General features: G+C 40.8%; 1 protein-coding gene across 1 annotated transcript; it reads left to right on the top strand.

Moving 5' to 3' along the window:
* Positions 1-6,131: 6,131 nt before the first annotated feature.
* On the top strand, positions 6,132-10,951 carry LOC109242996 (disease resistance protein RPM1). The gene has a single exon (XM_019409889.1). The coding sequence runs from the start codon at positions 7,758-7,760 to the stop codon at positions 10,671-10,673; it is 2,916 nt and encodes a 971-aa protein (XP_019265434.1). The 5' UTR covers positions 6,132-7,757; the 3' UTR covers positions 10,674-10,951.
* Positions 10,952-15,872: the final 4,921 nt, after the last annotated feature.

Below are 15,872 nucleotides of genomic sequence, written 5' to 3'. Positions count from 1 at the left end.
CGAGGAAAGGTACGCTTTCTTTTAGTTTTGACTGACTATTTTTCTAAATGGGTGGAAGCAGGTGCGTACGCACAAATACGCGAGAAAGAGGTCACCGCCTTTATATGGAAAAATATCATATGCCGTTTTGGCATCCCCAAAGAAATCAGCTGTGACAATGGGCCCCAGTTCATCGGTAGAAAAACGACCGACCGAATTCTTCGAGAAATGGCACATCAAGCGGATACTCTCCACTCCGTATCATCCCGCCGCCAACGGCCAAGCCGAGTCTTCCAACAAAACAATATTGAACATATTGAAAAAGAAGCTCGAAGAAGCTAAAGGGCTATGGCCCGAATTACTACCTGAAGTATTATGGGCATACCGGACTACGCCCAAATCCAGCACGGGAGAAACACCGTACTCACTGGTCTACGGGACCGATGTAGTCATACCCGTCGAGATCGGAGAACCTAGCCTGAGATATTCCCATACCAGCGGAGCAGACAACGACGAAAGCAGGTTACAAGATCTAGACGAAGCCGAAGAACGAAGAGACATGGCCTATATAAGAATGACAGCCCAAAAACAGCAGGCAGAAAGATATTACAACAAGAAAGCCAAAGTAAGACTGCTCAAAGTTGGCGACTACGTCCTCAAAGCCAAAACACTAGCATCAAAAGACCCGAATGAAGGAAAATTGGGGACCAACTGGGACGGACCATACAAAATCATAGCAGCGGCGAACAAAGGAGCGTTCCAACTAGAAACGATGGAGGGAAAACCGCTCCAAAACAATTGGAACGTCGCCCATCTCAAATACTTCCACTTCTGAAGGGCATCTCCTAAGTCATAGTCTTTTTCCCTGACCCGAGTTTTATCCCAATTGGGTTTTCTCGGGGAGGTTTTTAACGAGGCGGCAAAGGGGATACCCGGTGGAACAGGAGCGCAGGTTCACCATATCGGCCAATCGACACGGTCCGCAGGCCAATATAGTGAAGGGACTACACTAGTTATTCTCCATTGTATGAACAGGTCTCCATAGAATGTACAGAAGTCTCCATTGTATGTACAGAATTCTCCATTGAATGAACAGAAATCTCCATTGAATGAACAGAAATCTCCATTGAATGAACAGAAATCTCCACTGAATGAAATAAGAGTTAATCTCCATTACACGAACAAGGGTTAATCTCCATTACACGAACAAGAGTTAATCCCCATTCCACGACGGATACTACTTCGGCGACAGTCGAAGAACCATCCTAATGGCCAAGGCCATCGACATCGGTTCGACCTCGCTCGAACCACGACGGATACTACTTCGACGACAGTCGAAGAAACATCCTAATGGCCAAGGCCATCGACATCGGTTCAGCCTCGCTTGAACCACGATGGATACTACTTCGACGACAGTCGAAGCAACATCCTAATGGCCAAGGCCATCGACATCGGTTCGACCTCGCTCGAACCACGACGGATACTACTTCGACGACAGTCGAAGCAACATCCTAATTGCCAATGCCATCGACATCGGTTCGGCCTCGCTCGAACCATGACGGATACTACTCGACGACAGTCGAAGCAACATCCTAATGGACAAGGCCATCGACATTGATTCGACCTCGCTCGAACCACGACGGATACTACTTCGACGAATGTCGAAGCAACATCCTAATGGACAAGGCCATCGACGTTGGTTCGGCCTCGCTCGAACCACGACGGATACTACTTCGACGACAGTCGAAGCAACATCCTAATGGCCAAGGCCATCGACATCGGTTCGGCCTCGCTCGAACCACGACGGATACTACTTCGACGACAGTCGAAGCAACATCCTAATGGCCAAGGCCATCGACATCGGTTCGACCTCGCTCGAACTACGACGGATACTACTTCGACGACAGTCGAAGCAACATCCTAATGGCCAAGGACATCGACATCGTTTCGACCTCGCTCGAATCACAACGGATACTACTTCGACGACAATCGAAGCAACATCCTAATGGCAAAGGCCATCGACATCGGTTTGACCTTGCTCAAACCACGACGGATACTACTTCGACGATAGTCGAAGCAATATCCTAATGGCCAAGGCCATCGACATCAGTTCGACCTCGCTCGAACCACGACGGATACTACTTCGACAATAGTCGAAGCAACATCCTAATGGCCAAGGCCATCGACATCGGTTCGACCTCGCTCGAACCACGGCACGACCCTTTGATGAACGACAAGAACAACCTCTACAGAGGCTAAGCATTACAAAAGAAAACCCAAGAAAGGGAAGGCACCAAATGGACGAAGCAACAAAAATAAAATTTATATTACAACAAAAATATATTTACATTCGCCCCCACGGACGAGCTCCAATACACTATACAAGCCAAAAAATATACATTGTACAAGTTTAGTAATTGCCCGTCACCCCCTGGGAGGTAAACGTCATTGTACCAGGAACTGGAGTCGAGCCGGTTGACGTCTTCAGAAGCAGGCCCCTCCCCATCGGGAGAGTCGGGGTAATAACCACAAGCCTCACGAGCAGCGCAAGCCTCGTCTCGTCGTGCCTGAACTTCCTCCTCCGTCGCCCGGCCCGCGGCATGAAGCTCTCTATACACGTCGAGCTTAGCCTCCGAAAAAATCCACATTTCATGCGCACTACGATGCGTACTCCGATCAGGCGAGGGACGAGATGAGGAAGGCTGAGAAAGTCCATTGTTCTCCGCCATCCTGGTGTCGAGCTCAGCGGTCAGATCCGCCACCCTACGCTGCAGGTCGACGTTCTCCGCCGCCACCCCACGGCTCAGCTCAAGCTCGTCATCTTTCATCCTGAGAAGCTCCTCCAACTCGCTGTTACGGGCCACGGCCTTCATCAGCTCGCTATCCGCCTCCTCCATCTCAGCTCCCCTGCGTTCCAATTGGGACTGCCCCCGTTCAACCATCGCTCGGTGCTTAGAGCGATACTTTCGATACTTTTTTAGCATCTTCTTGTAGAGGGCCGTCCGTTTTTGCTCACGGCGTCCCCTCTCTACCTCCAAAACAAGGGTCTAAAAAGAAAAGCAGAAATAAGCACGTCTCAAGTCAGTCTTACAACACGCAGAAGGGAGAAAGGAAATAAGGATTACCTGCAAAGCCATTCCGGAAACCCTTCGTGATAGCTCCGCATCCTCCACAGTACTGATCGTCTTGCTCTCGGAGGCGGCACACAGCAGGGTAAGGGCCGAAGCAGCCTGCTCGCTGTTCAACAGCAAGTTGTAAGCCGCCGGAATCGTAATACGACGGTCGGACCCATCCGTCGTCATCTCCATGTGGGTAAGGCCACCCACAAACTCGTCAACATCCTCCTAAGCGATGTCAGAGTCCGATTTCTCCTCTTCCTCGCCAGGTCCTTCGACGTTGGTTGATGACCCTCCCTCTACAGCACACGCGGAACTAGCACCAGGAATAGCACTCCTCTGTTGAGCCGACCTCCCAGATAGAATGGCGTCGGCCATGAATGGTCTGTGCGTCGGCCGAGGCACCTCACTTCCTCCGGCTTCGGTGGCCACCCCCTTGCCCTTCTCGAGCCTCCTCCATTTTCTTTCTAACGATTCCTCGCCATCGGAGGGTTCATCCATGGGTTGTAGAGCCGGCGCCAGCGATGCCGACTCCCACATGACCATGGTCGTAGATGTAGCCCCCTGTAAAGGAGCTAGAGGGAGATCCTCTCGGACAGACTCAATCAGTATATCATGAGCGTCCGAGGAAACGTCGGATCGCTTGAGAGCGGGGACTGGCGCCCTCTTCCTAGAAGCGCTTCGACCTATCGCCATACAAATAAGTGAGCAGGGTTGCAGAATTTACAAAGCAAAAATCGGAAATCTACCTGAAGAGACTTTGGGGCCATAACGCTGCATGAAGGCAGGCCAAGTGCGGGTCTCTTCCGCGTAGAGAAGCAAGCCAGCAACCCATCTCCTGAGGTTGGCAACAGGCCGGGGCGGATGAGCCATAGCTGCAATACAAATGTTAGAATTGCGACAGTCACGAGTAACGTGGAATTTGACAAACTGCACTTACGTTTCGAGTTCCACCTCTCTGGGAATCCGGCAGGATTAGAGACCACGTGCTCGGTCCTAATAAAAAAATATGTGCGCCAGAACCCACGACTCGCTCGGTCATCGGTTTTGACCACCAATCCCTTCGTACCATGGCCTCTCAAATGCACCATGGTCCCTCTTAGTTACTAGGCACTGAACAGTTGTAGGAGGTGATGGATCGTGACTTCACATCCAGCCAACTCCGCGTACTTGGTCAGCAGCCGAAGCACCTTCAGAGTATACGGCGTAAGTTGAGCCGGACACACGTTATAGAACCGGCACAACTCCTCCGCCAAAAGGAAAAGAGGGAGGTTGTAACCAATCGAAAAGGGGTATTCATAAAAGGTACAATACCCTGGCCTATGAACATCCACGTGATCCCTCCCCGCCGGAACCATCTCTACGTGGGCAGGTATGCCGTATTTCACGCGGAGGTCATCCAAGTGATTCTGCAATGACTCGGAAAACTCTGGAGCCGGAATAGGAGAGTCCTTACTGAAATCACTCCGAGATAAGATATGCTTTGGCAATAATGCTTCCACAGTAAGAGGACTGATGTCCTCTTCCTCCTCCACCGCTCTACCATCGGAAGGTGGCGGCACGTTCAATGGGGCAGCCGCCGGGACCCTCTCGTCGCTTCGGCGAGGTTTAGGCATGGTCTCGGTGAAGAAAAAAGTTGTGCACAACCCAACAAAGAAAAAGGAGATTTTCGATCGAAGGAAAACGCACCAGAATGTGACACTGAAGGGTCGGAATGCTCTTACAAATGACCAAAGTTTGAATCAGGTTAAACCCTTCTCCTATTTATAGGGTTGGGTGGCGCCAGGATCGAAGAGGCAGACGTCGAATCGGCGCGGGATACCAAGCGCCAAAAGCTTCTGATTTCCTGCCTCGAGAATACGCGCAGTGATGACGCGTACGAACGCTGACGTCACACGGGGAAAGGCGTTTCGCTTCGACGCTCTGACAGTCATGATTACTGTCTCCCGCCTGTCACGTCACAATTCTTTGACAAAGTCAAACTCTCCCAGAACGGAGGTACCGATTCCGCCCATCGAGGACGCATCTCGCTGCGACCCCGACGAGCGGAGGGACTAACTGTATGGGATCGAATTTGACCGACCACGTCCCTAAGCCAGCACGACCGACCGAATATGTGTGAGTCCAGCTAGAAGGACGACTTAGGAATAATAAGAGGGACGACTTCATGATCACGTCGGCCCCTCTATAGCATGTACTTTATTTCTGTCTTTTAATATTTAAGTAAGGATCTTCTATTATATAAAGGGGGGTCCGAACCTTGTAAAAAAGGGGATTCATTATTGGAAATAGATTATCTCTCTAACATTATCTCTCTCTCTCTCTCTTATCTCTCTAACATTATCTCTCTCTCTTATCTCTCGAAGATTGACCTTCTCTCTCTCTCCGATTTGTATTTTGGTTATCTGAACCAATTCCCAAGATCATCCTAGGGTTTATTATCTTCGACTTTGATTTACCCTTTCATCTATGTTGATTGATTTACTTAAAAAGTGTTAAACAACTTTTGAGTCAAACACGTCTAAAGATGGATTCAACGAGTCTAGACCTATACTATGTTTTGAGTTGGACTCAAGATTAATGGTTCGTCTGAATCTAGTATTTCTGGCATGAGGTAGAGAAAAACATGTGAAAACACATTAAATCTCAACAACTATTAGATTTAAGGGCCCGTTTGTCCATATTTTTTTCCTTTTTACGGAAATATTATTTCAAAAATGTGTTTGTTCATGTAAATTTGTAACTTTTGGAGATTTTTTGAAAATAAATTTTTCAAAAACCAAAAAAATTGTAATGACCATTTTTCAAGCTATCCGTAAAAAATACTTTTTCCCACTCATAAAATTATAATATTTTTCAAGTGAAATACTTTGCCAAATATAATTTTAAATTTTAAATATAATTTTTTAACTTAACTCCATATATTGTTTTTTTTTTCAAAAATCAGAATTTTTATGTCCAAACGCCTACTTAAGGCAATAATCCGCACAAATGATTTCAAAATGTACTCACCAAAACAATAGTTGCAATTGTAGATGTCAAAACAAAATCGCACAACATATGATTTCAAAATTGAATAACTGAAATCAATTAGTAAGAACTTTTCCTACCCATTTCTTTTCTACCTATTCACTCTCCTTTCTCCTCCTCTTTCCTCACCCTCTTCTTTCTTCGTTCCTCGTTTATGTTCAGTTAGTACCACTTCCCAGAATGTTATATAATTCTTTCATTGCACTTGTATTCACGTGAGAGGTAGTAACTGTTTGTTTGCAAAATAGACATAATATTAAAGGAATTGAACTCCAAGATTCAACTTTAGCAAATTAATCTTTAAAATCTAGTGCAGTGATGAGATTGCTCTTTTCTTAACCAGAAATCTCGAATTCGAGTCTTGGGTATGGATTCTTTTGAAAAAAAACCTTTGGTTCGTGAAATGGACTACTTTTATCCTCCGTTTAAAGTTGGGGTCAATCATGGCTTGGCGGTTACAAAACTGACACACATTTGCCCTAATTTTCCAATTCAGTTAAGGGAGATGATCTATTTTGAGATGACTAGTTTCTAGTTTTCTCTGGGGCTATTTACTACATCTAAATTTTCCTCCTATCTATGTTTACTTAATCTTCAAGTTGCATATCATAGTTCTAACTTCTAAAGATTCCATTTTTCAGCTCTTTCCTATTTGAGTTGAGAATTTGTTGAACAAGAGCTCTCTGTTATAAATCTTGTCTTATGCTTTCCATGATATTGATGTTATAACTTCTGATGTGGTCCAATTTTTCAAGAGTAAAGTGATGGACCTACCCAATGACTGCTGCTATATATATATGCACACTAGTTATTAGGTCACTTGATTGACTAAATTATTTGATATCAAGCCATTCACCTGAACAATTAAAATTTTTGTTGTGTTATCTCTTAATATAGTAACTTTTTGTTTAGTAGAGCAATCCTACTTCTGTCAAATAGTGTCTCTTACTATTGTGAAAGAGTAAATATTGAATTGCTGATGGGTCATTTTCCACTTAACAACTGAGAATATTCAGAGTTCATGATTACTTGACCAGGATTGACTTGGTGACTCACTACCAAATATGGTGATAATTGGAGCTACATACCTATGATAGGATTTCAAACACAAACTAGAAAAGTCAAATTTGAAGAATAACATCATATTTGGAATCTCTTCTTCCTCTTGTAGTTTTTGGTAAACTATAAGAGCTTCTCCATCAGATTAATGTAAGTTTTCCTCTTAAACTTTGTACTTTTCCTATTTTTCCACTGCACTCTGACTTAGGATTTTTATTCTTTTGTATTCACCTGAGTCAAACCCTGATCAATCTCAAACCTTGTGGCTAAAGCAGAAGAAAGCCAGAGTAAGCTTTGAAATTAGTTAGAATGTAGAAAGTTTCTAGCAAATTCCTTATAATTTGACTTTTGTATTTGATGAAACTTTCCACTTAAATGTTCTGAAATTTCCACTTCAGTCCGGTCAAGGTTACTGCTATATATTGAAAGGGTTTTGTACCATGAACAAGCGTGTTTGCTTTTTCTTAATGCATAAAGGAGTCCAGCTTTAGTGACTAATTAGGGGACCACAATATAAATATTCCTTGGTTGACTTGTTTTGATTCTTGTCTCTTCATAAGAATTACCAGGAAGATGGGGATGTTCTTGTTTTCATTACATAAAGAAATGAGCATAGACACTAGTGAAGATCAGGTGGAGATGGCAGACAGTGCTGTCGTTTTTGTACTTGACAAAATCACAAGCTTATTAGCGGAAGAAGCAACACTGCTTCGAGGAGTCAAGCATGATATCCAGTATATCAAAGATGAATTGGAGAGAATGATATCCTTCCTTGGCGTGGCCGATGCTTTAGAAGAGGGAGATGCAGAGGTAAAAGTATGGGTTAGGCAAGTGAGAGATGTTGCAAATGACATTGAGGATGTTCTTGATGAGTCCATGCTCTTGTCATGTGATCATCACTTCCATGGATCATGTTGTTTAATTGGTAAATTGGTTTTCTCATTCAGAAACATCAAAGCCCACCATAAACTTGTCATTGAAATTCAAACCATCAAATCAAGAGTCCGCAATACTGCAGAGGGCCATCTGAGGTATCGCTACAAATTTAATGTCCCCGAGCAAGGTTCAAGTTCTAACCATGTCTATAATACTGCGAATGATCGCAGGGGGGATGCGCTATTGCTAGAAGAAGGTGAGCTTGTGGGCATTGAAAATCCAAGACAGCAGCTAATCCGTTGGCTCGTGGAGGATAATCCCACGCTTAAAGTGGTTTCGGTGGTGGGAATGGGAGGTTCAGGGAAGACCACCCTGATTAAGAAAGTGTACGAGGATGCAGCAGTCAAGAATTACTTCAATAGTGTTGCTTGGATAACAGTTTCCCAGTCCTTCAAGGTTGAGGAAGTTTTGAAAGACATGATCCAACAGCTCTACGATGAAGTGAAGCAGCCAGCCCCCAAAGGTCTAAGCACCATGAGCAGTAACAGACTAAAATCAATAGCAAAAGTATTCCTGCAATCGAGAAGGTATTTACTAGTTTTTGATGATGTCTGGACTATTCAAGCTTGGGAAGCTATAAGATATGTATTGCCTGATGTAAATAATGGAAGTCGTGTTATCGTCACAACACGTCTTTTCTACGTGGCTTCCTTTTGTAGCATAGAGACCAATGACTATGTTTATGAGCTGAAGCCCTTGTCTGCAGAAGAGTCGTGGAGTCTTTTCTGCCAAAAGGCATTTCATGGTAATGTGTGCCCTTCACACTTGGAGAGCATTTGTAGGAAGATCTTAAAAAAATGTGGTGGATTGCCGCTGGCTATTGTGTCTGTTGGTGGGCTTTTGGCTACAAAGAACAGGACCAACACTAGGGAGTGGGGAATGCTTAATCACAGCCTTGGTCCTGAACTGGATAGCAATGACAAATTTGCGAGTATGAGAATAGTTTTGTTACTCAGTTTCAATGATCTTCCCTACTATCTTAAGCCATGTTTCATGTATTTGAGCATTTATCCCGAGGATGATCTAATTGAGCGCAACACGCTGATCTACCGGTGGATAACAGAAGGGTTTGTAAAACAAAAAGAGGGGAGGACAGTTGAAGACGTTGCAGAAGGCTATCTTAATGAGCTCATCAACAGAAGCTTGCTCCATCCGGTGCAATACAATGATGACGGTAGCATGAAATTGGGCCGGATTCATGACCTATATCGCGAGCTTATTCTTTCAAAATCAAGAGATGATAACTTTACTGCAACAGTTGACGAGCAAACTAAATTGTGGCCTGAAAAAACTCGACGCCTGTCAATCCATGGCACGTTAGGGAACCTACAAGTGAAAAGGTTAGCCACTAAACTCCGGTCTTTTCTTACATTTGGTGTAGCAGATCCACAGTCTTTATCAAGCATAAGTCGAGTGCTTGGTAGCTCCAGGATGCTCAGGGTTTTAGATTTGAGAAGAGCTCCTCTAGAAATGATTCCTGAGACAGTTTTCCAATTGTTTCACTTAAGGTATCTAAGCTTGAGGAATACCAGTGTGAGAGTGCTTCCAAGATCCATTGAAAGACTCAAACAACTAGAAATATTAGATCTGAAGCAGACATATGTCACTGAGTTGCCTGTGGAGATTTTGAAACTTGAAAATCTCCGACACCTTTTAGTTTATAGCCACGTTTCCTACTCGTATCTTCCTTATAATTGTTCTCCGGGTTTTAAGGCTTTGAAAGGACTTGGAACTTTGAGAGCCTTGCAGAAACTTGTGTATATTGAGGCAACCCCCGGAAGTGACATACTCAGAGAAGTAGGGGTGTTGAGTGAACTGAGAAGACTTTGTATTCTTAAGTTGACAAAAGAAGATGGGAGGACTGTGTGCTCATCAATTGAAAAGCTCCGCAAGCTTGAGTCTTTAAATCTTAAATCAGTCGAAGAACATGAGATCCTTGATCTTTCTTACATGTCTTCTCCTCCACCTCTTCTTCAGCGCCTATATTTGACAGGACGCATTGTTCAGTTTCCGAGGTGGATTCAAGCTCTTCATTCCTTGGTCAAAATATACTTCAGGTGGACTCATTTAACAGATGATCCGCTCAAATATCTCCAAGATTTGCCCAATCTTGTCCATCTCGAATTTCTTGTAGGATACACTGGAGAGAAACTATACTTTGAGCAAGGTAAATTTCAGAAGCTTAAGCTGTTAAATTTGGACAAGTTGGAAGGACTAAGACGGGTGACAATCGGGGAGGGTGCAATACCTCTTCTAGAGAAGCTGGTTATCCAGAGATGTACTTTGCTGGAAAGTGTGCCAATAGGAATTGAATGGCTCCTTAGTCTGAAGATTCTTGAACTTTTTGACATGTCTGATGAATTTATCATGACATTGTGTCCCGACAAACTAGGTGCTGATTCTTGGAAAGTTTCACATATTCCTGAAGTATATTATACGTATTGGAGGGACGGTTGTTGGATGGTACATTCACTAAAGGAGAAGTGCAAAAATCAGATTTCTAGCCATTCTGGAGCTGTCACTCGGACCTATGGAAGGCGAAATTCGCTGTAGATTTATTTGTTGAAGAAGCGTGGATCTCCACACTTCTCAGTCTCCTTCCAGTTTTTGTACATATGCTTTCTCACGCTTTCACTCTCCTTCCAGCTTCTGTATATACGCTTTCTCTGATCCTTCATCGGACTTGAGAATTATAAACATCTTACTTTTGCTGTTGTAACAAGCTGTATATAAATTTTTAATGTTCTTTTTACATAGCAGAAGTGAACTCACTCTGTAATCTAGTGCAACTTTCAGTTTTTCGTTTCAAAGAGTTTGTGAGTTTTTAGAGTTGCATTATGCTGCCATACTATTCTTGTGCAATTCTGCAATCTCTGTGTGTATGCATTTTCTTTTAAATAGTGAGCGTCAGGATACTGCACATTTCGTGTGATTTTAAACTCATGCATAAAATTAAGCTGTTTGGATCAAGTTTGCAGCTCTTCATTATCCAGTCTTTAATAATCTTTCTGATTTTTAGTGGTATTGTCTTTAATCCTTAACTTGACAAATTGAAAGAGTCTTTGTTAGCTTCGGGTCGAATTTTATACTACTATGCATTACAAGTTGAATTGATGTCTGCTGAAACGTTTAAGTATTTTCCAGTGTCAGTAGAAATATCGTAACACATGTACAAGACGTTGCAAGGAAGTTGTTGAGAACAAGGGCGGATTTAGGGGGGCAGAAGGAGTTTTCCGAACCTCCTTTGCCAGAAAATCACATTGTACATATAAGACAAAATTTATTTGGTGCCTCTATATATTATATTTTCAATCACATTAATGTAGCCCAAAAGCATAGCTCAGTGGTCAAGGGGGTTCAAAACCTTTGTATGGTCGCTAGCTAGTTCAATTCCCACAGACCAGAGTCTCTTTTAATTTTTTAACTTTTTTTTTAACCCCGTAGCGGAAATTCTGCCTCCGCCACCGGAGAAGGTATTCCGGGCTCAGGGTTTTCTTTTAGCATCTTTTTCTTCCAAGGCACTAGTAGAGTTTCCAGAATACTGTTAATGAAATGGAAAAGCAAAGTGTAATTTGAAGGTTGTTTCTCTTAATGTTTACCTATTATATAGGGGGGTCAATGAAGGGGAAAGGGAAGGGGACAATGAGAATTAAACCTCTATACATATTGTGTGGGAGACTCTTAGTATAGTGGGAAAGGGAGTCTGGGAACAAAGTAAATGTGTCTCTGTATGACTTATAAATCACGAATTCGAGTTGTCAAAGCAGTCACTAATGTTTGCACTAGGGTAGGTTTTTTACATCACACACCTTGGGATGCGGCCCCTTTCCCCAACCCTGCGTGAGCGTGAATGTAGGATGTTTTGTGCACCTGACTGCCTTTTTTACTCTTAGTATAGTGGCCGAACCTATACATAAAGCTAAATCTTGGGGCTGATGACTTCTTACTTCGCGTAAGTTATTATCAAATGTGGCACCATATTGATAGATAATTTTTCTTATCGTAATAATAAAAATAAAAAGAAGATGAGCATCCATCAAATTGAGCATAAGTCAATTATTTTTATCTTTTGTCTATTTTGCAAACCAAATAGTTACTACCCCTCACATGAATACAGATGCAATGAAACGACTATGTAACGCTCTGGTCTGTGTTACTGAACAAAAATGAGGGATGTGAAATCATATTTGTGCAATTTCATTTGACATTTAAAATGCTGCAACTATTGTTTGGTAAGTACAAATAGGTTATGCTAGCTCAATTGCTCATACATCCTTCTAAATATGATGATCCTATGTGATTAGTACAATAGGATTTAATGAGTCACAAGATTACTCTGTCGAACTTTTAGATTTCACGTGACAAATATAATTAAAGTGAACTAAATAAGACAAAATCAAATAAGAATTGATGTGTGAATTTTATAAGAATATTACTCATCCACATAATTGCAAATTCTAATTATTGTGTGAATTTTACGTAGTTACCAGATATGTTTTTTTTCCATCCGATGTCCGTTATTTATATTGAGAGCTCGATTAAATGCAGATTCGAGCCAAAAAGTCCCATGGGTAAAGCGCTTAACAAAGGCGGCTCCATACCCAGGACTCGAACACGAGACCTCTAGTTGTTGCTACTCTACCTAGGGGCGAAGCTACCTTTTGCTTAGGGTGGTCAATTGACCACCCTTCGTCGAGATGTTACGAAAAATTACACTCCATATATAAGTAAAATATTAAATTTTAGATATATATAACATATATTGAACATCCTTTGTTGAGAATTTTTCACCCTTAGAGAAATTTCTGGCTTTGCCATTGACTCTGCCCCAACGTGATATCTATAAGATATGTAAAACTACATGCCTAGAGAAAACGAGTCACGTGGATTTAAACCTAGCGGTAGGCAGCAGTATATGTTTTATTTTTCCCCAAACAAAGAAAAATTATTTCATCATCTAAATATTGTTGAATGTTTAAAATAAAATAAATAATAAGTATTAATTTTCCACCTTAAGGCTGCGGATAATAGACCCTTATGGTCCGGCCCTTCCCCAAACCCCACACATAGCGGGAACTTAGTACACTGGACTGCCCTTTTATTAATTTTTACCTTAAATTTTCTATGACAACTATTGAAATTTCAATCTAGAAATAAATTTATTTGGATTTGAATATTACCATCCAATTAAATTCTTTGTATGATAATTAAACATAAAAATATGAACTCTCTTTTTATTTTTCGTATTTTCAATTTGAGTTCTAACATGAATAGGATGAAGTTCATATTAGGTACTATAGCAAATATAATTCATATTTCTAAGACAATGAAGAACATAGTATTGTTACATTATATTTAAGCACAAGTCAATATATTATATACTCCGAGCTACTAAAACAAATGCATAACTCGTACATTAAAGTTATAGTAAAGCATTAGATTACTTTTGTGTGGCATAGTTTTTCCCCCCTTTTAAGTTGGCTAAATAGGATCAGTATTAATTATTTTCCATAGTTTATATTTTTCAAAATTATATTCAACAATTCAATTACATGGTTTAATAGTATTTGTGTAATTTTAAAAAATTTATACTCATCAATATAGAGTACACGTGCAGCGCGTGTATCCTAAAACTAGTACTCCTGCATTAGTCTCTTTCACTTCTTGCCAATTTCATATTCAATTCTAACTTCTTACTTATTACTTCAACTAGTTAACTGTTGTAAAAGATATCTGAGAACTGAAAATTATAGCTGAATTATCAAAATTAACTTCCTACACATTCATAATATCAAAAGTGTATGTGGTTAAGCAAATTGTAAAAAATATTTTTTTATCACATAATCATGTATGAGTCACTTGGTTAAAAATTAAAGGCAGAATAGCCTAATAAACACTTTTACTTGTCCCGCTTTGTCATCCCGGTCCCGATACTCTACCAAGTTTCATTCAGACACTTGTAGTTTTCAAAATACATTATTTTAAACCCCTCCGGCCTCGCGTGTTCTTCAAACACACGATGTGGATGACACATCATAGTCCACATCAGATTTTAAATGACACATCATTATTTTTTAATTTAATTTCAAAAATTTAATTTTTTCCTTTTTTCACTCCTCCCCCACCCTTGACCACCTATCTCTATTTTTTAGAGCAGAAATAACACCATGATTTACCGCCTTTACCGGCGGCAGCACCACGGTGGACAACTAAAACCCACCATTTTTCAACTTTCCATTGTCCATCTCCCTTTCAGAAATTTTTACCACTGAAACTCCTCATCATTGGACAGATTTCAGTCCAAATATTTTCAGAAATAGTGGTCGAAAAAATGCAGGTGCCTTCGTAATATACATTCAAGAGGCGTGATGTAACCGATAAAAAGGAATTCATATGCCCACATTCTACATTGTACACCTCAAATATTCAATAGACATAGATCTAATTCATCTCAAAAACATTAATGGTGGTTGTTCTTCAAAAAAGATTTACTACTTTTTTCTCAAATATTGACTGAAGGTTTGTAAAAATGGAAAGTCCGGGAATAACGGGAGAAAGAGAAAAGAAAAATGGAGGAGGGAAATAACAGGAAAGGATAAGAAAGAGAAAAGAAAAATGGAGGAGGGGCGGAAAAGAACGGGAAAAGGGGAAGGGAAGAAAGAGAAAAAGAAATGGGGGAGGGGATGGGGGAAAGAAGAAAGAACAGAGATTTTTATTTTTTCTTATATTATTCTTTTTTTCTTTTACTTTTACTTATTCTTTTTATTTTTTCTTCTTATTTTAATCATTTTTAGTTTAACTTTTTTTATACTTACTCTCGTTATGCGCGTGAAATTCACGTATTTTGTCCAACTCAGTCATGAAGTTGCCACATATGCTTGATCAACGGTCAGAGGGGTTTAAAATGATGTGTTTTAAAAACTACAAGTGTCTGGATGAAACTTGGTAGAGTATCGGGACCGGAATGCAAAGCGGTACAAATAGAAGTGTTTATTAGGCTATTCTGCCAAAATTAAAATACAACATATAGATTCTAATTTGTGATCTTGAACGAGATCGATACATGCTTAATAGCCGAAGAGCTTCATCTCGTATGCCTCCGTCTATGTGCATTTGTGCGACTCTGATTGGTCCGGAGTTTCTCTATGCCAATAAGCTCCATATCAGATATGTATCTGTTTTTCTCTTTTGTTTATCTTTAAAATTAATGTAGATTTCAATAAAATTCAAATGTACGTATCATATTTATTCTAAGTCTAAAATCCCCACAATTCATCTTTTGAAGGAGTGAAGTTAATCTACATAGGTGGTCGTACAGTTTTTTTACATTGTCATATCAAATTGAGCTCCAATCCAAAGTGCTGAAAGAACAATGAGGAATAAACTTAATTACAGTAATAGAGAAGTTTGAAAGCACCATTTTCAGAACCAACAACTTAAGGCATACGATAACAAGGCTCTATTAATTGTCTTCTGCTTTATTTTTCACCATAATGGCATAATGTCAAGTTCATTTTACCACCTTCTGTTGTGGAAAGTTTCCTTTGAAGCCTCAGTTGTTACTTTTCAGTGTCATTATTTACTTTTTCCAGCCAACTTTATTTTTATTGAAAGAAAAAAAACTATAATTAAAAAGGGAAAAGTTCTCAATAGGTTCAAAAAAACTCAACATAATTTGTTAATGAGAAACTACATTAAAGTTTAACCTTTTATGGAACATATACAGATCAAGAACATTATTTATAAGGAAGT

The sequence above is a fragment of the Nicotiana attenuata genome, unplaced genomic scaffold (assembly GCF_001879085.1).
Source record: "Nicotiana attenuata strain UT unplaced genomic scaffold, NIATTr2, whole genome shotgun sequence".
Lineage (NCBI taxonomy): Eukaryota > Viridiplantae > Streptophyta > Magnoliopsida > Solanales > Solanaceae > Nicotiana > Nicotiana attenuata.
Note: the sequence above shows the minus strand (reverse complement) of the source record. Positions and strands in the feature narration are given on the sequence as shown.